At 46.3% G+C, this 24,124-nt stretch overlaps 2 protein-coding genes across 2 annotated transcripts in view; one reads left to right on the top strand and one right to left on the bottom strand.

Annotated features, from left to right (window-relative positions):
• Positions 1 to 8,726, top strand: part of atad5a (ATPase family AAA domain containing 5a) — a 49,623-nt gene extending 40,897 nt beyond the window's left edge. Inside the window, exons 23-24 of the mRNA XM_078529059.1 lie at positions 5,533 to 5,691; positions 7,551 to 8,726. Of these exons, the coding sequence (XP_078385185.1) occupies positions 5,533 to 5,691; positions 7,551 to 7,629 (238 nt within the window). The 3' untranslated portion in view covers positions 7,630 to 8,726. The remainder of the gene's footprint in view (positions 1 to 5,532; positions 5,692 to 7,550) is intronic.
• Positions 8,727 to 11,514: 2,788 nt separating this feature from the next.
• On the bottom strand, positions 11,515 to 18,979 carry tefm (transcription elongation factor, mitochondrial). The gene is made up of 4 exons (XM_078529058.1): positions 18,871 to 18,979; positions 17,082 to 17,539; positions 16,263 to 16,412; positions 11,515 to 14,697 (listed from the first exon to the last, which is right to left on the bottom strand). Exons 1-4 carry the CDS (start codon positions 18,905 to 18,907, stop codon positions 14,266 to 14,268), a joined length of 1,077 nt encoding a protein of 358 aa, XP_078385184.1. The 5' UTR covers positions 18,908 to 18,979; the 3' UTR covers positions 11,515 to 14,265.
• Positions 18,980 to 24,124: the final 5,145 nt, after the last annotated feature.

Here is a 24,124-nt window from a genome sequence, read left to right as displayed (position 1 = left end):
CTTTGCTGTGTCTGGCCTGTTTGTGGCACTGCACAAACCTTTAAGCTTACCAAGTATGCGTGCCTCTTAAAGGGATCACTGTTTGTGTACGACCTGTTTGTCCCCTGCACAACATCTTTGTGCTTATAGCACGACCACACACCCGCCCAGCTATGTGGGAGCTATGTCTCACAGACTTGGTCAGTGTTAAATCTTTAAATTTCTGCCTGTTCTGGAATTAATATCTAGGATTGGGGACAACCTACTCTACAGTGAGCCACGAGCTGATGCAGCCTGTACATGAGGCTCTGTTAGTTATCCGGGCAGCAGGAATCTTTGCTGCCCACCTCCCCTGCTGTTTTTCAGGCTTCTCTTTGTACCCAGCTCTTTTAGCTATTCTCACACGCACCTATAAACGTCTTTTATTTCTGATCTCTCTCACCTATACCTCCTTTTGTTTCCTGCTGCCATTTAACTGTCTCCTGTCCTTCACCCAAGTATTTCCCAAGACATTCAATTTCTTTTTCCTTTTCCCCTTTCCCTTGTTCTGTTCTTTTGTAAATGCTGTTGACCGAATATTTTCCAGTCATGAGGAAATGGATCAAACCTCCTGAGTGTTTCCACATTTTCTGTTGTTTTGTCGTACTAAGCAATCCTCTTATGCAGCCCAGTTAATCGGCAGCACACCCACTGGCTTAAACATTCACTCCCTCCACCACTGGTGCACTGTGACTGCAGCATCCACTATCCACAGAATACAGTGCAGAAACTCACCAAGGGTTTTTCAGTGCCACCTCCCAAATCTGTTACCTCCACTATCTAGGAAGAGGAGGGCAGCAGGTCCGTGGGGATACCGTCACCTCCAGGTTGTACACCATCCCTGACAGTTCCATCATCGTCGCTGTGTCAAACTTCGGGCCTCCTAACAGTGGGAGCACCTTCCCCACATTTTCAATACTGTTGAAGTTATCTGTACTGAACTTCATTTCATGCATTTCAGCAAAGATTTAAAGCTGTTAAAAACCTTGCCTCTGCTTCTAAATCTACAACACATCTTTGCATCATCAGTGACTAACTAGACAGCCTAGATTGATACCGAGATCCCAGATTATTTATGTACATCAAGACTAGAAGAGGGTTCAAGCTCAGACTGCTAGGATACCGCGCTCCACAGTTACCCTCCCTTACCAACACCCACTCTGTACTCTCATTAGCCAGTTAGTCATCTACGTAAGTGCTTCAAGAAGAAGGCCCAAGAGATGCACAAGAAAAAAAAGCTGGCTCTTTAGGGGTGCCCACGTCCCAAGAATGATTGTTTTTTTCCAAGTACGGCACTGTCTGTGTGGGTGCAATGCCAGTAAACACCTGTTGGTGGTGCAGTTGAGCTTGTAGAGATTCCCCAGCTTTTAAATTGTATGGCTCCCTCATTATTATATGTGAAGAAAAAAATGTGTATTTATCTCAGTGATTTAATGATTCTATAAGTATAGGAATCTGCACTAGCCATTTGGCTCAGTGGGTAGTGCTCTCCCCCTGAGTCAGTAGAATCTGAAGCCCCACTCCAGGGTCTGAGGATAAAATCTGGGCCAACATTCCAGTGTGGTACTGAAGGAGAGCTACACCATCAGCGGTGCTGTCTTTTAGAAGAGGTGTTAAACCTACTCAGGTGGCCTTAAAAGTTCCCATGGCTTTATTCAAAGAAGAGCAAGTGAGTTCTCCCCAGTGTCCTGGAGCTGTTATTTATCCCTCGGTCAACATCACTGCAATACATTGCCTGGTTGTTTATCACACTTTTGTCAGTGGGAGCTTACTGCACAAAGTGACTGCTGTACTTTAAAAGTGTGACACACTTCGAAAGCGCTTCGTTGGCTGTGTGATGCCCTGAGACTGAAAATGTTCAGTGAATGCAAGTTCTTCCCTTCCTCTTTTTTAAAAGAGGAAGTCAGAAAGATTTTACTGCAAACTCTGCATCTGTGATGCCACAAATAGAACATACTTGAATCACAAGGTGGGATTTAACAGTTGACACTTGTATCTTGTTCTCTCTGGCGTGTTATTTGCCTCACTAACTTCTGCAAAATTTGTGAAACTTCTTGAATAAGTGTTTGTGCAAAATTTCTGCCACCATGGTTTTATTTTTATAAATGCCTGACTCTGTGAAAGACTGAGATTGTCAGTCGGAGCAGTGTGTTAACTTCGGAATAGGACATTTATGTAGATGACTAACTGGCAAAAGAGAAAGTACAGAGTGGGTGTTGGTAAGGTAGGGTAACTGTGGAGCGCGGTATCCTAGCAGTCTGAGCTTGAACCCTCTTCTAGTCTTGATGTACGTAAATAATCTGGGATCTCGGTATCAATCTAGGCTGTCTAGTTAGTCACTGATGATGCAAAGATGAGTTGTAGATTTAGAAGTGCAGGCAAGATTTTAGCATATTTAAATCTTTGCTGAAATGCCTGAAATGGAGTTCAGTACAGATAACTTCAACAGTATTGAAAATGTAAAAAAAATACAAGCCAGTGGTGGGATAGAATTTCCCATGGGGCGGGACCACGGGTATCTATGTCCAAACTAGTATGAGCTAACCATAAACAAAGACAAAGGGGAAACTGAGTTATAGTACCATAGCAGAGGGTTCGAACCACAGCCCCCAGAACTGAAGATTTTTTTTTATTCATTCACAGGATGTGGGCTTCAGTGGCTGGGCCAGCATTTATTGTCCATCCCTAGTTGCCCTTGTAGGGAGCTCTAGTGGCGCGGTGCTCCCTCTGCACTGCCGCTCTAGCAGCGCGGTGCTCCCGCTGCACTGCCGCTCTAGCAGCGCGGTGCTCTCTCTGCACTGCCGCTCTAGTAGCGCGGCGCTCCCTCTGCACTGCCGCTCTAGCAGCGCGGTGCTCCCTCTGCACTGCCGCTCTAGTAGCGCGGTGCTCCCTCTGCACTGCCGCTCTAGTAGCGCGGTGCTCCCTCTGCACTGCCGCTCTAGTAGCGCGGCGCTCCCTCTGCACTGCCGCTCTAGTAGCGCGGCGCTCCCTCTGCACTGCCGCTCTAGTAGTGCGGCGCTCTCTCTGCACTGCCGCTCTAGTAGCGCGGCGCTCCCTCTGCACTGCCGCTCTAGTAGCGCGGCGCTCTCTCTGCACTGCCGCTCTAGTAGCGCGGCGCTCCCTCTGCACTGCCGCTCTAGTAGCGCGGCGCTCCCTCTGCACTGCCGCTCTAGTAGCGCGGCGCTCCCTCTGCACTGCCGCTCTAGTAGCGCGGTGCTCCCTCTGCACTGCCGCTCTAGTAGCGCGGTGCTCCCTCTGCACTGCCGCTCTAGCAGCGCGGCGCTCCCTCTGCACTGCCGCTCTAGTAGCGCGGCGCTCCCTCTGCACTGCCGCTCTAGTAGCGCGGTGTTCCCTCTGCACTGCCGCTCTAGTAGCGCGGCGCTCCCTCTGCACTGCCGCTCTAGCAGCGCGGCGCTCCCTCTGCACTGCCGCTCTAGTAGCGCGGCGCTCCCTCTGCACTGCCGCTCTAGTAGCGCGGTGTTCCCTCTGCACTGCCGCTCTAGCAGCGCGGCGCTCCCTCTGCACTGCCGCTCTAGTAGCGCGGCGCTCCCTCTGCACTGCCGCTCTAGTAGCGCGGTGTTCCCTCTGCACTGCCGCTCTAGCAGCGAGGTGCTCTCTCTGCACTGCCGCTCTAGTAGCGCGGCGCTCTCTCTGCACTGCCGCTCTAGCAGCGAGGTGCTCCCTCTGCACTGCCGCTCTAGTAGCGCGGCGCTCCCTCTGCACTGCTGCTCTAGTAGCGCGGTGCTCCCTCTGCACTGCCGCTCTAGCAGCGCGGCGCTCCCTCTGCACTGCCGCTTCGGCACTGGCTACCAGTCTGGATTATATGCCCAAGTGAACCTCAGACCCTCATCTCCCTGTTTAAAAAATGTGTATGTCACTGCTGAGCCAAAGTGACATTCTGTAGTGTACTGTTTACAGTTCAGTTAGTGCAGGTCCTGGAAAGAGTGTAGAATGAACAAGCATCCACATTCTTAGAAGGGTGATCTTTGAGGTGTAACCAACCATGCCTTCACGGTCCCAGATGAGACTTGAGATAGTGCTATTTTGGGATTACTTCCTCTTTCAGCTGCAACAGAGCAGAATGGGTCAAACATTTCATACAAACATCACAATGTGTTTCTTTATACGACGAGAGATGTTGTGAGAGATTCCACACTGTTTTAGCCTTGCGTCCAGGCTCTGAAATCTCCTTAATTTTTAATCTAATTAATTTCGCTGTGTTTCCTCACACATCCTTTGATAGGTAAAATTATTATCTTGGGGGCTCTTTTTCCCTTAATCTATCCATTGTCAACTTGATTGAGTCAAAAGATGTAGATTTAAGTTTCATACTAGACCTTGAATGGATCATTCCTGTAGCGTGGTGAATTGCCTGAAACTGTCTTTCAGATGTGATCTTAAATCAAAGATCTGTCTCTCCCATTGATTGTGGTGGATGTAAAAGATGTAAAAGATACCAGAGCATTAGACAAAGGGCCAATGCCTCCCTTGACCTGTTTTTGTTGCTGTTAGTTAACTAGTTATTCATCCTGTTTATTTCCTGTACGACCTTCCAGCGTTCAGATTGACCGTAACCTTTTGATAAAATATATAAATGCACTTTACTGACCTGCTTGGGTTATTATTCTGCATATGTATTGTACAAGTACAGGATAAATGGTAGGCTTCAAATATCTCAACTTTGCACCAACACTCCTCTAGTAAGTTTGTCACTTTGTCAGTGATTATTAATGTATGGGGAATTCCGTTTAATTTATGTAACCTGTAGCTCGCTGTTTCCTACCTTCACATCCATCCACCCACCCCACCAAATCTCCAATATGCTCCAGTAACTAGAAAATATTTTCAACTGCTCCTGTCAATGGTTTGGTAGCAATTTGGTTCAAAGTCTAGTTAGTGCTTTGAAATGTTGGTGAAGTCACTAAAGCGAGCAGTACCAAAAAGTTTAATAATCACTTGCTGCAAATTGTCTCTCCCTTGTCTCCCTTCCTTGCATGAGTTGAGTGAGTGTTAAGTTGCCATGCTGACATTTCAACTCAGTTGCCACTTAGCCCTCCTGCCGATTGTCATATTTCCATAACTTCTTATGTAGTCAAACAAAGACACTCAGGGAGATCCTTTCCTTCTCTCTCTCTGAAAGAGCCCATTCCGTCCCATTTCACACCTGTGCGCAGGAACTCCCAACAAGAAAGCCTAACCTTCCTGACTGAGACTCTGCTTTCAATCCTCTGGGTATTTTAACTGAAGCTGATCTTTCTGCCAAAGAATAACAAGTTGATATGTAGTGAGTATTGATTGGTGTAAGATTGATATCCAGTCACTTTGATATCCAGATCAAGCTGCAGGAAGGTGAAGGATAGAGATGTGTGGTCAGTACAAGCGGCTTAAAATCAGAGAAGCTGCTGCACATTCAGGAGAAAATAAATGTGAGATCAGTAGCACCTTTTGAAGGATTTTTTTTCTGAGGTTGAACTTGGGAAATGCTGAAATATGCATGTGTTGTCTGTCTTTCAGCACTGCATCTAAAAGAATAGAGGTGCTGAAAACTGTATTCTCTAGCAAGGCGTTTGTAAGTCTGGGTAACAGGAGAGCAAGTGCTGTGGAATATCTGCCAGCTCTCCGCACTATCTGCAGGACAGAGAAACTGAAAGAACAAGGCAAACTAAAACGCAGGTATGTTTCTCCACAACTTTATTTAAAGACTTATCAGCGAAGATTTATTTGAAGCAAAAGGCCAAAGGAGAATGGTTCCCTTCACTGATTCACACTCTAAAATCCCCACTCAGAGTTAAAGTTAAATGTTAAAATTATATTTTCCTTTCAGTTGGATGGATAGAGTGCAGGTGAGATTCAGCCCATGAGTTCATTAACTAAACCAATTAAAAACACTATGATTCAGTTCTGAACCTTCTGAATATCATTTGTTTCATCTCCTCTCTCACTTATTTCTCGACAGCAGCCTCTACGGTGGACCTGCCCCTAGGTTTCTCCTTATGCTACTTGCTTAAGCTGGCCAAAACCTGTGTCAATGCCCCTGTGTGACATGCCCTGCTCGCTTATTAAAACTACCTGTGGGGAGCCGCTCTGCCTCCAACTGATTTTGTCTCACAGAATGGAAATATTCCTTTATAATAAATTGCAGACAAGCCTATATGCAGCCATACGCTGAAGCACTAGCCTAATCCTGTGATATCTTAAAACCACATTATCACAACTTATTTTGTGTATTGGTATCACAGGAATAGTCTCACAGGGCCACATGTTTTTAAGGCTGTCTAACTATTTTAATTCACTCTCACTGCTACCACTAGTGACAAATCTAACATCAACAATACTTCACTCTTTAAAAAGTAGGACAGCATCTGGAACTGTATTCTTGGGTGTTTTCACAGTTCAGTGGGCACAGTGCAACTGCTTCATTTACCAGTCACTAGGGTTTACTAAAATCTGTTTGTCTAGGTTTGGTGATTTAATCTGGGATGATAGTGTTTTGTTCAGGTGGGATGGTGGTGGAATGACAAAGATGATTTGGAATAATTGAGTTGTTATTTTGCTGCCAGTTTACAGAGGCTTAGACCGGGATTTTCCGTCCCCGACACCAGTGGGCATCGTCACGAGCCAGACGGAAAAATTTGGAGAGCCATTGACTTTTAACGGCTCTCCAAATTTTCCCATCCCACCCGCAACAATGCCCGCCGGTGTTTGAGCTTGAAGTGTATTATCTGCAGCAGATCTAGTTTAAACTAGTCTTGACCTGGAACGTACGCTACGGAGATTCATGTCCACCAACCCACATCTGTCTTCTCTCAATCAGACCTGGTGGGGAAGAATTTTGCCCTTGGCGTGCGGGATCAGTCGGGAAGCCAACCACCGCCCGCGATTGGCACCACACCGCGATTTCATACTAGCGGGCCAATTAAGGCTCGCCCAGGGCGATATGCGAGTGGCAGCACTCGGGGCTGCTTGTGCGGGCGGGGTGAGGAGGGAGGGTGAGCGGAACTAGCGCTAACTTTGCGCAAGAGAGCGCTGAATAACCTAGAGAGGAAGAGACATTTTTTTTTAAAAGAGCAGAAAAATGTAAGAAAACATGTCCCCTCATGTGACTTTGTCACACGAGCATTGTCGTTTTCAATTACAAATAAAATAAAAACTTTTTTTTATTTGCTTTTGGAAACCGCATCCCACCCGTGGATGAGGTTTCCAAAAAAATGCAAAGGCCGCTTGACCTTTTTTGCCTGCTCGCCAACCGTTAGGTTGAACGGGCAGTGAAAGATTAACGTCAATTGATAACTTAATGGCCTTAACAGGCCTTTTAATTGCCGGTGGGCGCGTTACTGGCTCCGGCGTGTGCCCGGCAACCGAGCTATCGCACGACTGCACGTTGATGTCGGCACGCTCGGCTGATCGTGCATCACTTCACGCTCTGTCGGGTCAGGCACACGCCCACCCACCAAGCTAAAAATTCTGGCCGATGTGTATTTGTAGCAAATCATTTTCTTTTTAATTTACAAACTCTGGTCTTATTTTTGCAGGTTTCTGCATTATTTGGATAGTGCGCACTTGGAGCTGCCTAAAAGCACTCTGGAAGCCCTTGCCGCTAGTTTTCCATGAAGATCCCAACTTGTTGACAGTACTTATTGTACAGTGAATTATTACACACTCAAGGCAGACTGTATTACTGGGGTATTTTTCCCCCTGGTCTTTTACTTGGTAATTGCTGTCCACTGTGTATATGTGTGTGTTTTGTGAAATCATTTTTTGTACAGTAAAGTGATGTGAAACTGTGTGGGAGAATGCTGGGTTCTTAATTTAATTACAGTGGGAATAATAGTATCTGCTGTCTAAGAATGTAAAAATCCGATGCATAATAGTTTATTTTGAGTGCGTGGAGTCTATTTATAACACTTGTGGAGAAATAACAAACCCTCCCCTCCTGTCCTGCTGGTACCTTCTGCTATCTTGCCTAAGAATCCATGTGCGAGTAGAAGAAAGAGGGTGTTATTTGACTGTGCGGGGCATTGCATCCAAACCCAATCCTGTGCTCATCCGACATTAGCGCTGCACACATTCCAGCAGGGGTCACTGGATAGGGATTGGGAGTGGGAATGCTGACTCGTATTTTTTCTTGTATATCCCTGCCCTCTCTGCCCACCCCTTCCCAGCTCAAGGCTACAACAGTATTTAATTACACATATTGTTTAACGAGCAGTCTTGATTTACCTTTTTTTCTCCTTGTTTTCTTCTGTCTCCTCTGAACCTTCCCTCCCTTTCTGTGCCAAACACCCCCCACCCACCCCCACAAAAAACCCTTTCAACCCAAAGCTACAAACTTTGGTTTAGAAAGCTTCCACAAGTGTTATAAATAGGGCCAGTTACAGACAGCAGTGAGATTAGACAAGTGTCTTCCTCTCAGAAGAGGACCCAGTTTGTAAATGCCTCACTGGAGTCTGCCAGCCTCAACCAGGGTCAGAGGGAATATTGTCATAAATCATGAATGGCTATGATCCATCCTCTTGTCCACTAAGGCTTTTTAATGTTGCAATTTTTATATTACGTGGATCTTATAAAGGATGGAGTGCCCCTGTATTGTATAGTGTGATTGTATACCCCATTCTGTCATTGGATATGGAATTAAATAAATCAGAGAAATGCTGTATAACTGCAAACTCCTATGTTATGTACAGCAAAAGTTTCTCAATTTAAATCAAGCATTTCTCTGAACTGTGTGTCGTACTCCGCAGTTCTTACTGACCTTTTAATGCTGCAAGGGATTTGTAAGTTGCCTTGCTTAATCCAACAAGGAGGAGAGCAAAATTACATTAATCTCTTTTTTTTAAAAAGAGATTACAAAATGACTTGTCAATCTTTTGGCAGGTATGAATTTGTGTTTGTAGAATCCTCTATTGATATCTAATTTTGTACATCATACAATATAGAATGCAGTCACCAGTCTGTGTTAATGCAGTTGGTCTGGGGTGAGACAGTAAATGGGGCCACTGCGATATGCAGAGGGGACAATTAGCAAGGATACTCCTCATCTCTACCCAGTAGCCTGTCCGGGACAGTGTGAATGTGTGATGGGCACAGTAGCCCTGGTGGACTTACAAACCAGAGGTTGTGATTTCAATACAACTGATCACTTGTGGGTGCTGGCAGCAGGAAAATGGCCATGTTGTGGAAAGTTGGCCTTATCACTCTATCCTCTCTGTGCTTAAGCCACTATAGTTGGAAACATTGTGGTGCCCTGAATTACACTCTGGTCTTTGGTTTCAATCCCTGATCAAACTGGGTGAAGAAGATTTCTTTGATATATTGGCTTTGGAGATCCTATATCAAATGAGTTTGAAACATCTTAAGACAGTTGTAAACAAACTTTGGCCTGGAGAACAAAACTCCCTAATTCAGCACTAAACTTCATTGCTAATTATAGACCTGGTTTTGGTGGCTGAAACAGAAAATGTTCCACCTCCCACTTTGGTTTGGTGAATTTTATACTCAACGCACAGGCTGATGCACTGAGGAACATTGGTTCCTCTGTATAAGTTCCTTATTAGGTCTAATATTGAAAATTGGCTGGGGGAGGTGAGGGAGCTTCAGAGAGTGCTCACTGCATTCAAGCGAGTGTGAAGTGGATAGACATAAGTGTGCTACAGGAAAACTGCAGTCTGGTTTCCATATTATAAAGAGGAAATAGAGGCACTGGAGAAGCTCAGATAAGATTTGCAAGGATGATGCCAAAACTGAGCTAATCCCTATCAGAAAGGATTGATCAGGCTGGGCCTTTTCTCTAGAAAAATGGCGGAGGGTGATTTTTTTCTTCTGAAAATTCTGGAAGGATTTGATAGGGTAGACACGAGAAAATGTTTCTGCTTGCAGGGGAGACCAGAACTAGAAGTCATAAATAAAAGTCAAAAACAAAAACAGAATTACCTGGAAAAACTCAGCAGGTCTAGCAGCATCGGCGGAGAAGAAAAGAGTTGACGTTTCGAGTCCTCATGACCCTTCAACAGAACTGGGTCATGAGGACTCGAAACGTCAACTCTTTTCTTCTCTGCCGATGCTGCCAGACCTGCTGAGTTTTTCCAGATAATTCTGTTTTTGTTTTGGATTTCCAGCATCCGCAGTAGTTTTTTGTTTTTATCTCTGTGTTTAATAAAAGTCAAAGATGGCCACTAATAAATTTAATCTAATTGGACGGGGTGGGGGGCAGAACCACATTTGGTGAAAAAAACAGACGAGCTGTCCCCTGATCCACCACAGTTTTGTCAGCTGTGATTACAGCCTAGCTGGTCTTCCACAGAAAGAACTGCCACTTGAGACTGAGCTAGTAGCAAAGAACTTTATTCCCAGTGTCTTCAGAGAGAGTAATATTCTTCTCCCCACCCCAGTCTCAGCTATTAATTCAAATTAAGTCTGTTGTGTGTTGAGCTGCGAAGGGATTTCTCTCTCCTTGCCAACCTCCACACCCATGCCCCAAAAACCAATCGAAACACAAAAATGTAGCTTTAATGATCTGATGCATGTTTTTAAAATTATGAAGGGGTTTGATTGATCAAGATATTTCCACTTATGGGGGACCCCAGAACTAAAGGTCATAAATATAAGATAAAGTCCTGCCATTGGCAGGGGGGCGGGGGTTATGTTCCCGTGAATGGCAAAATTGCGAACGGCAAACATACTTGATAATGGGAGTGAATTAGGTTCTGGGCATCTGAAAGTTTGGATGTCAATCCTGTTTTTTCTCTAAGGTTTTTCTGTGCTGAAGGCACTGGCTGATCCTTTCACCGCTACACATGGTTCTCTCTCCGATCCAGTTCCCCCCCACCCCTCCTTATGTTTTCTTGTTTTGCTTTTTCATGATAGAAACCAAAAGCAAAAAGTAGTCAATCCTCTATTCATGCTCATATATCACCCCGCCAAAATCCAAGCCCCTGACAGTGCTCGAAAATGGCTGCTGTCTCCACCCATCATAAGTGACTTCATAAACTTGGTGTTATGTACTGGAAGTTTCTGAAAGATACAAATTCCTTCTTGCTGCATACCAGCCAAATGCCTCATTGAAGGGTAAATTAGTGATGTCATTACTGAAAGACTTACTGTTATGTTGTATATTTACTGACAGGATTGTAACTAGCAATTTCATCAAAACTGCACTGCAATCTACACTTGCCTAACCCCACAATTAGATGATCTCTTGGGGGTTGGGCTCACCTTATATGTGTTTGTCCTGGGAGAGGGGAGGGACCCAGCTGAACAATTTCCTGTCCTGGGGATGGGGTGGCTGACCCCGGCACCACCAGTGACTGCAGCGGAGATTGGAAACTTGCCAAGCAAGGAGCTACAGAGCAAATCCAGCTCCTCCCATCTGTATGTTGAATGATTCCTCAGTTAACCAATTATTAGTGAATTAATATTCACAGCTCATGCCGGGATCCAGCTCAGAATTACCTGGTCAAAAGTCAAAACACATACATTCATTACAAAAATGACAAGTGATTACAGTGAAACCGTTTAATAATAAATAACCACATTAGGCAGGACAGGTTAAAATGTACAATCACTTAGCTTTACAACTATAAATTTTCTTAAAGGACTTGATTTATATAGTGCTTTCCATCACCTACATATCCCAAAGCACTTGGTCAATGATGGGTGTGTTCAAAAATCAGGGCAGATCAGCAGTGAAATCAAATGAGTGGTAGTCCTAATGCAGGGTCTGGTTTAAACCATGTAACACAGTCCAATTGGTGCACAAATCAATCAACACCTGGGTGGTTTGCACACAGCACCAGCTAGAATTTGAAAATCACTACTTCTGATACAAAGATAGTCAATGGGGAGACGTGCCATGTTTTTCCCTGAAGGAACTAACTCAGCTGCACAAGCACATTTTCCAACAGACAGCAATCCTAATCTTATTTCTCACTCTCACTCAAACCAAAACAAAATCTGTTGTAATACCCCAATCCTGCCTGAAATAGTTAACACAGCACAGCCCAGAGATTGAACCTCTTCATCAGCTGTGGGCCACGACCTGGATAACGTCTGAACTTAGCGCATGTCGGACCAAGATAGACATGACCTTTGTTTGCTGACTCTGAGCAACATTCAAACCAAAATTCAAGTAGTAAAAGTCAGAACCGAGTTCAGTGCATCCTAGTCCTGGGGGTGTGGGTGTTGAAGTGAGGACATGAATGGGCTCAGAATCCACTTATGACCATCTGAAGAAACTGGCTTAACATAAACTCAATTAAAAACGCTAACTCTTGACTGATATCAAACTTTCTTTTCCCACTCTCCCCTGCCCATGTCTCCCCTCTGGTTTTCTCTCCTTATCCCTACTTTCTCAAGGTGTGGGGTACACGTGCAGTGGTTACTCTCCATTATCCAATCCCATGGGGATTGGCATCAGGACTGTTACACATCGTTCTATTACCTGTAAAGAGCTAGGAACTAATTGTTTTGTGCAAGTGTTCCGGGGGCCACATTTCACAGCACAGTCAAACCGGTCCTTCTATTGTACAAGGCAGCATAGCAAGTTAGAGTGATTATTACCAACATCTGGGAACCAAACAAGAAGAAGAATATAGAGCAAGGACAAAGACCAAACCTCTATTCTCACCCAAGAGCCACAGAAGCTGCTTTCTGGCTGGGAACAAGGAATGGTGAACAGGAACTGAATCCTCCTCCGCATACCCCACTGCCCCAGATTGGTTTCTCCTCTCCTGACCCTGGGCACAGTGAGGTCAATCACTGCAGCTTGGGTGGCAGAAGGACACAATCACTTAACAGCACAGAGCAGGATTTCAATCTGATGCCCTAGTATTTGTGTAGTTCAACATAATGCCACTCACACCCACATCGTGCCCCCTTACATCCATCCCCACAACCCAATCATCAGGAATTTGCCACCCCCAACACTCTGACCCACAGTTGTCCTTTAGGACTACTACCTAGAAGACTACCACAGTGTCCCTTGCCGGCAACTGGTCAGGGACAGGCCTGTTGGAACACCGTAGTCAATCCCACTTACAAGTAGACCAGTTAAAGGGGCAACTTCTCACATACAGGACAGTTTGTCAAAACTTGAGAAGGCAGCAAAAGTGTGTATGATTTTAGTGTGAGACAATTTTCAACCAATAAAGACAAGCTCAGACAGTTTCCATCACTGGACATTTGTAAAGACACAAAAAGGGTTGATCAAACTGGCTCCGAGAAGACAACGGTCCCTTTAAATAAAAGCATTCAGAAATATAACTAGTTCTTGATGGCCTTGTGTTTCTCCCCGTACCGACCAAAAAGGTCACAGGATTCACCTACTGATCTCGTCTTTACGTTGGCGGTGGCTCAGTCAGCAACATTCTCAGTTGAGTCAAAAAGGTTGTGGGTTCAAGTTCTATTCCAGGCTCTGGAGCTCATGATCTAGACTGACAAGCCAGGCACTTCTGAGGGAGTGCTGCACTGACAGAGGTGCCATCTTGCAGATGAGACATTACACGAAGGCCCCATCTTCCCTCCCATGTTGATGTAATCGATTTCAAACACTATTTGAAGAATAGTAGGTGGTTAGCCCCAGTGTCCTGGGGTCAATATTTATCCTTCAATCATCAGCATTAAAAAACAGATTAACAGGTCATTATCACATTGCTGTTTGTGGGATCTGCCTATGTGCAAAATGGCTGTCGCCTTTCCCACATTACAACAGACACTGAGGTCATGAGAGCTGCCATTTAAAAGGAAGTTTGTTCTTTCTTCAAACATGTTGAGAGGGAACATCATCTCTAACGTTACTGAGGCAGGAGCAAACTGTTTGACAAAGCAAGAAGAATTGATTCAATAGTCTCTGAGCAACAAGCTGAAAATCAAAATACTGCGGATACTGGAAATATGAACTAAAAACAGGAAACTGCTGAAATAGTCAACTGCTCATCCAGCATCTGTGGAGAGAGAAACAGCATTAACGTTCGGGTCGGTTCTGATGAAAGGTCAGTAACCTGAAACTTTAACTCTGTTTCTCTCTCCATACATGCTGCCTGAGCTGCTGACTATTTCCAGCATTTCCTATTTTTATTTTAGGCTGAAGTTACTCCTCACCGTTGCTTGCAATGCGCTCAGCCCTCTGTACTAAATGCTCTGCGCAAAATGGGTTACAATCGTTGACCTCAGTGCCCTTGGATGACCATGACTGGCACCTGTTAAGATACTGGTGGTAACTGATCAAGTCCCTCTTTAATCGTGATGTGATATTTAAGGCCTGTTAAACAGAAATTCGTAAAAAGCAACAGCCTGCAGCAAAGCATCGCACATTTCCTCTCCCCGATCTGCACTTCCCTTCTGAAACAGTCTCCTATAGCGGGCCAGTGTGTCCCGGGGAAACAGCACCCGTGGGTGCTCCTGCATCACCGAGTCAACCATGAGCTGCAGCACCAGTTCCCTCCCGCTGGTCCGGGATTCCCCCACCATTAATTCAAAGTGCTTCCCAATTGCAGCACGCACCACGCTCAGCACCCTGTGCTGACCATCCTCCAGGAAGCTGCCCCCCAGCAGCCCGTGTAGCATGGCCTCAATTGTGCGCAAGTGCAGAGTCACAGGGAACAGGTTGGTGTTCTGAGTCGAGATGCTGGGCTTCTCCAAGATGAAGAAATCTGCTTTGGGGATTTTAGAGACGGCCGTGGAGATCTGCAAATAAATGGAAAAGAAAGAGGGATGTTAGAATTTTCAAGGAATCTGGAAAGACATTAGAATCTTACAGCACACAGGAGGCCATTCAGTCCATTGCTCCTGTGCTAGGTCTTTGAAAGCCCCATTTCCCTGCTCTTGCCCCACGGTCCTGCAAACTGTTTCTTTTTCAAGTATTTATCCAATTCCGAATCTGCTTCTCCTGCCCTTTCAGGCAGCATATTCCAGATCAGAACTTGCTGCATAAAAATAAAATTCCCCTTGTGTACCTCTGGAACTTTTGCCAATTATTCGAAATCTGTGCCCTCTTGGATACTGGCCAGTTTGACCCCCTCTCCGCACATATACCTTCTGCAGATCTCAGGAGTATTCAGGATAGTGACATAGTCTGTTTCTAAACCGCTGTGATCTGTAGAGGAGCAGCAGCTAATACCAGAGGCCACTGAGGGACAGGCAGTGAGCTGAGGCATGCACCTCTCCACAGGGCAGAGTACCCTTCTCCTGCTCTAACTTAAGCTGAATCACAGTTCCCTGGGAACAGGAGATGGCCTCGAGCCTGTTCCGTCAATTAGATCATGGCTGATCTGTATCTTAACTCCATCTACCTGCCTTGGTTCTGTAATCCTTCATACCCCAGCCTTAACAAAAATCTTATCAACCTCAGCTTTGAAATTTTCAATTGATGGCATAGTGGTATTGTCGTTGGACTAGTAATCCAGAGACCCAGGGTAATGCTCTGGAGACCCGGGTTTGAATCCCGCTACGGCAGATGGTGAAATTTGAATTCAATAAAAATCTGGAATTAAAAGTCTAATAACGACCATGAAACCATTGTCGAATGTAATAAAAACCCATCTGCATTCACTAATGCCCTTTAGGGAAGGAAATCTGTTGTCCTTACCCAGTCTGGCCTACATGTGACTCCAGGCCCACAGCAATGTGGTTGACTCTCAGATGCCCTCTGAACAAGGGCAATTAGGGATGGGCAACAAATTCTGGTATCGTCAGCATTTCATGAATGAATTAAACAAAAATCCTCCAGCCTCAACCCCTTTTTAGGAAGGAAAGTTCCAGATTTCCACTGCCCTGTGAATAAGGGCTCTAAATCTAATAACTCTAAATCTAAATCTAAGATTAGGTTCCTCGTACTCCAGAAACCCATTGCCAACCCTCCTGTACTGATCTGGAGTCTCCAGGAATTGAGGATTAATCTTCTCTGAACAAAACCCATTATTTATTCTTTTTGAACGGTATATTTACTCATTAGAAAAATATTAGTGATGGGGGATAAGGCTGTTTCACTCGATGTTTAGGCTGGGGGAGGAGGTCATGTGATGAAACCTCCACGAATTCATCCAAACAGAGTTGACAACCCAAATTCAGAGGAAACAGTTTCTCTCTATCAATTCCTTGAATCGACTCAAACACCTCAATTAGCTCACCCCTCCACTTTGAATCTTTGAAAGGATACAAGCCTTTGGCGATAATTGGACTGGCCACTTCTCTGGCAGAGTGCAGTGGGAGCCCAGGAGAACGGAGAGAGAAAAACCTGCTGAGCGACTTACCTCCTCAAGGTAGACGGAGGGCAGGTAGGTGCCTTTCATATAGCGATGACTCGTCTCCTGATTCCAGTCTAGAACAGTCAGATTCCGGTCCACGTGAGCCCAGGCAATCTTACGGATTCCAAACACGACTGACACAATGCTTTTTGCAGCCTTGTGATAAATGAGAGGATATATTTAGGTAGGACGTCTTTCCCGGTCAGAGTGTGCAATTTCCATGCGCACAGTATTCTTACATAAAGGCTATTTCTGCGGTAGGCCAGACATCACCAACCTGCAACATTCAGCTCAGGAACTCCACTCTGGAAAGTGCATGCACATACAAAGCAAACCACCTCACCACAGACAGTTTCAACAGCATCAACCAAGCATCACATCTATAGATTCAAAATCTTACATCCGAACACACTTCAACAGAACCTTACTTTCTGTTGTCGGGCTTTTCAATTCTGTATCAACATCAAATACCAGTCCCGCATTATAAACTGCTGTCCTCACATTTCTAAAGGAAATGGTCTAAATAAGCCATGTTGTAATTAGGCACGTCCACCAGTGTCATCTGCAGCTCACCGACAGAATTCTCGCCTGTCAGGAGCTCAGGGTTTTGAGTATGTTCGGTATACTAATTATCTATCCAGTATACCTATTCTACATCCAGTATACCAATCATACATTCAGTGCACCATTTGTATATCCAGTGCACCGTTTGTATATCCAGTGCACCGTTTGTATATCCAGTGTACTGTTTGTATATCCAGTGTACTGTTTGTATATCCAGTGTACTGTTTGTACAGCCTCCTTGCCGTTTACTTCAGCCCTTACCAGAAGTCGCTTTCGTTCTACATCAGGTTTGATAAACTTCAGTCCTTGAAGTTTCTTGTCTCTCCTCCCAGGCTCCTCACAGGGATTCAGGATTGACTGACACACTTTCGTTATGGTTTTGTGTTTGAAGAGCGGCACCTCCAGTAGACACCGCAGGTGTGTGAATGGCCCACGTTCATCTCTATACTCCACAATGTTGGCCGACTTCCGGCCACGCAGCAGTTTGATTCCCGCCAGCTCCTCCCGGGAGGCTGTGTTCAGCACCCGCAGGACAGCCGCCCGCTGCTGGGGGGTGTAGCGCTCATCGATGTCCTCGGCCTCTGGGTCAGGCTGTGAGCAGTCGAGGTGGTGGAGATCCGCCATAGTGTAGTGACCTTCCTTACAACAAGTGCAGCGGAGATAGCGCTGGTGTCTCACCATGCCGGGGAGCCTCAGCTGCTGGAACACACACTGCCGGCCTAGGGAAATACAAACACACTCCATGAGACGTGATGCTTTGAAACATCTCTCCTGGCCGGTCACCCATCTACCTTCCACTCTCTGTCAACTCTCCAAAATTCTGCTGCCCATGTCCTAACTTGCACAAGTCCTGTTCATCTATCACCACCTGTTCTTACTGACCTACACTGGCTTCCAAGTCTGGCAGTGCCTCAGTACCAAAATTCTGATCCTTGTTTTCAAATCGCTCCATGGCCTCACTCCTCCCAATCTCTTTAATCTCCTCCAGCCCCACAATTCTCTGCAATCTCTGCGTTTCTCCAATTTTGATCTCTTCAGCATCCCAGATTTTAATCGCTCCACGTGATTGGCAACCGTGCCTTCGGCTGCCTGGGCCGTAAGGTCTCAGCCTCTCTCTCTTCCTTTAAGATATTCCCTAATGCCTACCTGTTTGACAAAACCTTTGGTCACCTGTCCTAATATATATCTCCTTATGTAGTTTGGTGATAAATGTTGTTTGATATGCTCCTATGAAACACCTTGGGGAGTTTTAATACACTAACGGCATCATGTTGTTGTATAACTCAAAAAAGTCAATAGAAATTTCATAAAGTAACATTACACCCTCCTGCCATGAGGGGAGGGGGAGCAGGGGGTGGAGGGAGCACGGGGGGGGGAGGGAGCAGGGGGATGGGGGGAGGGCAGGGGGATGGGGGGAGGGGGAGGGCAGGGGGATGGGGGGAGGGGGAGGGCAGGGGGATGGGGGGAGGGGGAGGGCAGGGGGATGGGGGGAGGGGGAGGGCAGGGGGATGGGGGGAGGGCAGGGGGAGCAGGGGGGAAGGGGAGGGCAGGGGGATGGGGGGAAGGGGAGGGCAGGGGGAAGGGGAGGGCAGGGGGAGCAGGGGGGAACAGGGGGAGGGGGGGAACAGGGGGAGCGGGGGGGGGAACAGGGGGAGCGGGGGGGGGAACAGGGGGAGCGGGGGGGGGAACAGGGGGAGCGGGGGGGGGAACAGGGGGAGCGGGGGGGGGAACAGGGGGAGCGGGGGGGGGAACAGGGGGAGCGGGGGGGGGAACAGGGGGAGCGGGGGGGGAACAGGGGGAGCGGGGGGGGAACAGGGGGAGCGGGGGGGGGGAACAGGGGGAGCGGGGGGGGGAACAGGGGGAGCGGAACAGGGGGAGCGGGGGAGGGAGAGCGGGGGGGGGGGAGGGGGAGCAGGGGGGGTGGGTTCCTCACTGAGGCAGAAACCCCGCCGGTCAGAGAGGCGAAGGTTGGCAGCGTGTGATTCCCCCCCCCGGGTGAAACAGCTCGGACCCCCGGGGGAGACTCTCCCCGCGCTCCCGGCGCCGGTACCTCGGCTCACGAAGCACCTCAGGCCCCTCACCACCATGACCGCGGCCCGGGTGCAGCCGCCAATCGGGTCCCCCAGGCCCGAGCAGCGCGGCACCTGGATCCGTCCGGCCGAAACCAGCGCCCGGAACTCGGTTCCCACCCGCCACCTGCTGGCCGCTGGGGTAATGTCCCCTCCCCCTGTCCCCGCCCCCCCGGCCCCTGTCCCCGCCCCCCCGGCCCCTGTCCCCGCCCCCCCGGCCCTTGTCCCCGCCCCCCGGCCCCTGTCCCCGCCCCCCCTGTCCCCTGTCCCCGCCCCCCGGCCCTTGTCCCCGCCCCCTGTGAAGGGCCATGAGGGCTCGAAACGTTGACTGATTTCTTCTCCGCTGATGCTGCCAGACTTGCTGAGTTTTTCCAGGTAATTCTGTTTTTATTTTGTTTTGGATTTCCAGCATCCGCAGTAGCTTTTAGCTTTTTGTTTTTATCCCTGTGCCCTGTCCTATTCTAATCTAATTTTTTGAAAGGTTATTGTTGGTGTCTGCTCTGTGTTGACCTCAGGAATTGGTAAATCAGCAACTTTAATTCATGTGGAGCCTTTCACATCCTCAGGATGTCCTTTGCAGACAGTGTAGTCACTTGTTGTTCTGTGTGGTGAGTGTGCCAGTGAATTCTGCAGATGGTGACTTGCTGTACACAGTGAGCAATGACCTGATAATACCTTTCAGCTGAGGGAAGGCTGTTGCTCGGGCCATTAAGTCAGCTTTTGTTGCTCTCCCAAGTCCCTCGGGACCTTTGAACAGTCAGACAGGCCACCCAGGTCAAGGTCACATCTGAAAGATGGCACTTCTGACAGTGCAGCACTCCCTCAGTACTGCACCGGAGTGACAGCCTAGGTTGAATTGTGGTCACCTTTCTGTAGTGGACCTTCAAAGCACAACCTTCCGACTCAGAGGTGAACATGCTACCCATCAAGCCAAGCTTTTTAACAATATTATTTTCTAGTACTGGTAATAATATAAATATTAAGTCATTTATATATCTCAAGAGAGCCAGCACAAGCATGATGGGCCAAATACAATTCTATGATTTTTATTGTTCATTATATTAGCTGTAATGATCAACAATTATTAATTGCTACTTTATCTTCCATGGCATTGCACACCTGAGGGGAGGAGGGGAGTGTGATGATAAAAACCAAGTGTTGTCTCCAAAGAGAGGTGAGGCTGGAATAATCAAAGCAGGGAACAGACTTAATCCAGTCCCCAGTTGAAAGTCATGCGTTCTGTCCTTTTTAACATATATCCTCTCTAACCTCCTGCATCCACATTCCAGTGACCCCTGAGTATCACATTAAAGTAATGAAAGTCAGGTTATATGTACTTGGTTTGTATGGGGTGTATCTGGAAGGGGTTGTACCTCTGTAAAGTGGGGACTTGTCGCACTCTTCGAAGTGGTTCACCTTTCATTGGTCCTCACTGGCACCCAAATCTCATCTGTGGCTCAGAAGTAGTTGTTTGCATGAAAGAGTGGCCACACTCAGGCAGTCCATCTCGGCAAAACCCCATCAGTGAGTTCAGATTCGCCTATCCTTATGTGCAAAGTTTTAACTTGGCATTGTGGGTGGAAGAATTCAACACAAAGTCAATGTCCAACGGCAACAAGGCAAAGCATTGTGGAACGCTGAGAGTGTGGTCAGACACTCAAGGTACCAAGGTCACCCACTGTATTCAGAGTCATCTCCAGCTGTTTCAACTTTGTCTTGGTACTAGACTCAGATGTGACAGGATTTGAGATTGAGGTTGATGCAGTGCAACTCTTCCTCACTATAATCTATTTCATGCACAAGTCATGACATCATCCATCATCTCAATGAATTCTAGTTGATGTCATGGTCAGCTCTAACCACAAGGAACGAACACCAAAATTCCTTTGAGTTTAGTAGCTTGAGGGGTGATTTAATCAAAATATTTGGAAGGATAAAGGGATTCTATAGGATAGAGAGAATCTATTTCCTCTGGTCAGGGGAAATCCAGACCAAGGGAATATCATTAGAGTCAAGAGATTTAGGAGTGAAATCAGGAAACAGTTCTTCACACAAGGTTAGTGGAAATCTGGAACTCTCTCCCACTGAATGCTGGATCAATTGGAACTTTCAAGACTAAGATAAATAGTTTTTTTTTGTTGGATAAAGGTTCTAAGGGATATGCAGCAAAGGAATGTAAATGAAATTGAAGTGCAGATCAGTCATATTCTAACTGGATGACGGAACAGGCTTGAGGGGCTGAATGGCCTCTTCTCAATATTCCCAATAGTGCCTCCATGATCTGGTAACAAACACCACCAATAGCCTCTGTCAATCATCAATGACTGATCTCACTGAATAAAAACATCCTCTTTGAAACTAGTGTTAGGAAATAGAGATAGTTTAAATAAATTATATTTGTATTTGTGGGTGTTAGGAATGAGTTTTAGCTTTAAAGTTTAAGTTTCATTTGTATTTCTGTATCTGTGTGTTAAGAAAGGTCAAATGGAATTTTAGTTTCACTTTAAAAAGGTGCTTGCATTTCCAATGAGGAGTTTTACGACACCTAAAGAAAAGGTAAACATACAAGGATAGAAGGATTGGAATGTTACCTGGCAACAGGGGCCAGGGAAGCAGCTCCCACCCACAGACACACACACAAGAAGAGAAGCAGCAGTTGTTTTGGCAGCTGTTTGAGTTCAATTGGTTCTGAAAGTTGCTGCCAAGAGAGCTTGGATCAAAGGGGGCAGATAGCCAATCCCAAGCTAAAGAAAAACCCCAAAAATCCAGAAGAGTGGAAGAGGGGAAAGTTTAAAGAAGACCTTCTAGTGAAAGGAAGGACAGGAACCTGGAAAAGGTCCTGTTAAGTGAAGTTAAGAGTGAGGGGCAGAAAGAAAGCCTCCAAGCTTCAAGTTTAAAGAGACAAAAGCTGCAGAAAGCAGATTTAAAGTGAGAACAGCGTGCAAAAGGCAAGAAGGTCCAAAGAGACAGCTGAAGGTCTGTAACTCTTTGCTATGGGCACGTGAAGCAGTGGTGTACTGTTGACAGCTGAGTCAGAGAGACAGAGTGCGTTGAAGATGCTTGAATGCATGGGAGAGGAACATCAGAAGCAGAGTTCGAAACCCTGGAGGTGGACCCTTGTGGAAGGCTTCTGAGAGAAAGCATCGGTTTGGGAGATTCCAAGGCAAGGTCGTGGAGATTGGAAACCCTCGTGTGAAAGACGGAATTCAATGAGGCCAGTTGGCTCAGGGTGTGACAAGCATCTGGGGGAAGTTGAGGAGAGATCCATAGCATCTGTTTGAGGTGGCATCTGTCACTTGGTTTCAGAGTGTGGTGTGCCTGACCACAGGGTGCTATAGGTTTACATGGACTGTGTACTTACTGTGAACATTCGAGTATAAGATAGCTTTTTTAACTTGTGTTATCCTTTACAAATCTGTATATATCTGTAAAGGTATAGTTGTGGGTGAAGGAGTATTGTAATATAGTTCTTCTTTTCTTGTTGAAAAAATGTTTTATTCTTTTGTTAAAAGTTCATCAGCTGACTCCTGTGACTCTGTTCAGTAGCCTCTCTCCACGTATCTAAACAAACAAATAAAGTTAGGATCTATCAAGCTGGTTCCACTCTGGGATCAGGCTTGTCCAGGAATAGCCTCAGCTAGGATCATAACACTAGTTTTTCTTGTCCTGACAGGAACACACCAGGAAGTGGTGTGTTTGTATACAGAATTGAATTTCTCCAACTAGGAGTGTCGCCTGAAGGCAATATTAAAATTGTTTGGAATCTTTCTGAATAAATTGACCCGTTGGGTTTCAGCTCCTGCTGGTCCAGCCGTTTCCCGTTCCCCCACTTCCTTTCCCCATTTCCCCCTCAAGAGCTCACATAAGTGGGCATTCTTCAAGTGAGGGGCATTAAAGAGTGAACATTGCTGGACTAATGAAACATGAGGGGCCTATACAGAACAAACTAGATAAATAGCTGTTGAAGATTGGGAATGACTCACAGTGACTCACTGAGTTTATTCAGTGAGATAGCAGAGCGACATGGACAGGTTCAGCTGCCTCAGTTAGTGCTGATCTCAGCCAGTGTCATCAGCTTCAGTGGCCCAATGTTTGTCACTATGGGGAAAAAGAAACTTCCTCAAAGCTCCATGGGATGTCTTATGTCCACCTGAGAGGGCAGAAAGGTAGCACCTCTGACAGTGCAGCACTCCCTCAGTACTGCCCTGGAGTGTCAGCCTGGAGATTTTATGCTCAAGTCTTTGGAGTGAGACTTGAATCCACAACCTTCGGACTCAGAAGCAAGAGTTCTATCAATTCAGGTGACACCCAATAACCATTTCTGGGTGAATAACTGAGGGATTCGGGCTCTTTGGAACAATACGCCATTAAGGAGTCGCAGTCTTCAGAGATGAATTTGTTTTGAAGCTTTAAGGAATGGAACAGATGGAAAACAGAGTTACCCTACACAAGGTGCTGCCCAAGTCATGGGAATGTCATCCCAGAAATGTCGTTCGTTAGGAGTTAAGTAATCCTGGGATGTTATCAGGGTGAAATTATTTTGGAAGTTCACCCCCTTCAGGAATAGGGAGAGGGAAATCCCCGATGAAGCAGGTTGTATTGTGGTTTGTGAGTCAGGAAATATTTTGATGGGTTTATCTATGTACAAACATACAAATTAGGAGTAGGAGAAGGCCACTCGGCCCTTCGAGCCTGCTCATCCATTCAATAAGATCATGGCTGATCTGATTGTGACTTTTATATCCCGCCTACCTCCAGTAACATTTCACCCCCTTGTTAATCAAGAATCCATCTAGCTCTGCCTTAAAAACATGCAAATACTTTGCTTCCACTGCTTTTTGAGGAAGAGAGTTCCAAAGACTCACGATCCTCAGAGAGAAAAATTTCTTCTAATCTCTGTTTTAAATGGGTGACTCCTTATTTTTGAACAGTGACTTAGATTCTCCCACAAGAGGAAACATCCTCTCCACATTCACCCTGTCAAGTTCCTCAGGATCTTACACGTAATCAAATGGCCTCTTACTGTTCTAAACACCAGTGGATACAAGCCTAGTCTGTCCAACATTTCCTCATATGACATCTTTGGCAATCTCTTCCTTACCTTCACCTATCACTGGCCCTTTATCCAGCTCTACCTGTCCCAACCCCCCCTCAACCAGCTTATATTTCACCACATTTCTATATTTCTTCAGTTCTGATGAAGAGTCATTCGGACTCAAAACGTTAACTGTGTTC

This window comes from Cetorhinus maximus, chromosome 24, assembly GCF_964194155.1.
Source record: "Cetorhinus maximus chromosome 24, sCetMax3.hap1.1, whole genome shotgun sequence".
NCBI classification, from domain to species: Eukaryota; Metazoa; Chordata; class Chondrichthyes; order Lamniformes; family Cetorhinidae; genus Cetorhinus; species Cetorhinus maximus.
The sequence above is the reverse complement of the archived record's forward strand: the minus strand, read 5'-3'. Positions and strand labels throughout refer to the sequence as shown.

Excerpts from the sequence above, each read along its gene's own strand:
- tefm (XM_078529058.1), bottom strand. The coding sequence starts at position 18,907 with ATGGTGGTGAGGGGCCTGAGGTGCTTCGTGAGCCGAG. Across the intron at positions 17,540-18,870 it reads GAGGTGCTTCGTGAGCCGAG|GCCGGCAGTGTGTGTTCCAG; the intron begins GTACCGGCGCCG and ends GTATTTCCCTAG. Across the intron at positions 16,413-17,081 it reads TAGAACGAAAGCGACTTCTG|GCTGCAAAAAGCATTGTGTC; the intron begins GTAAGGGCTGAA and ends ATTTATCACAAG.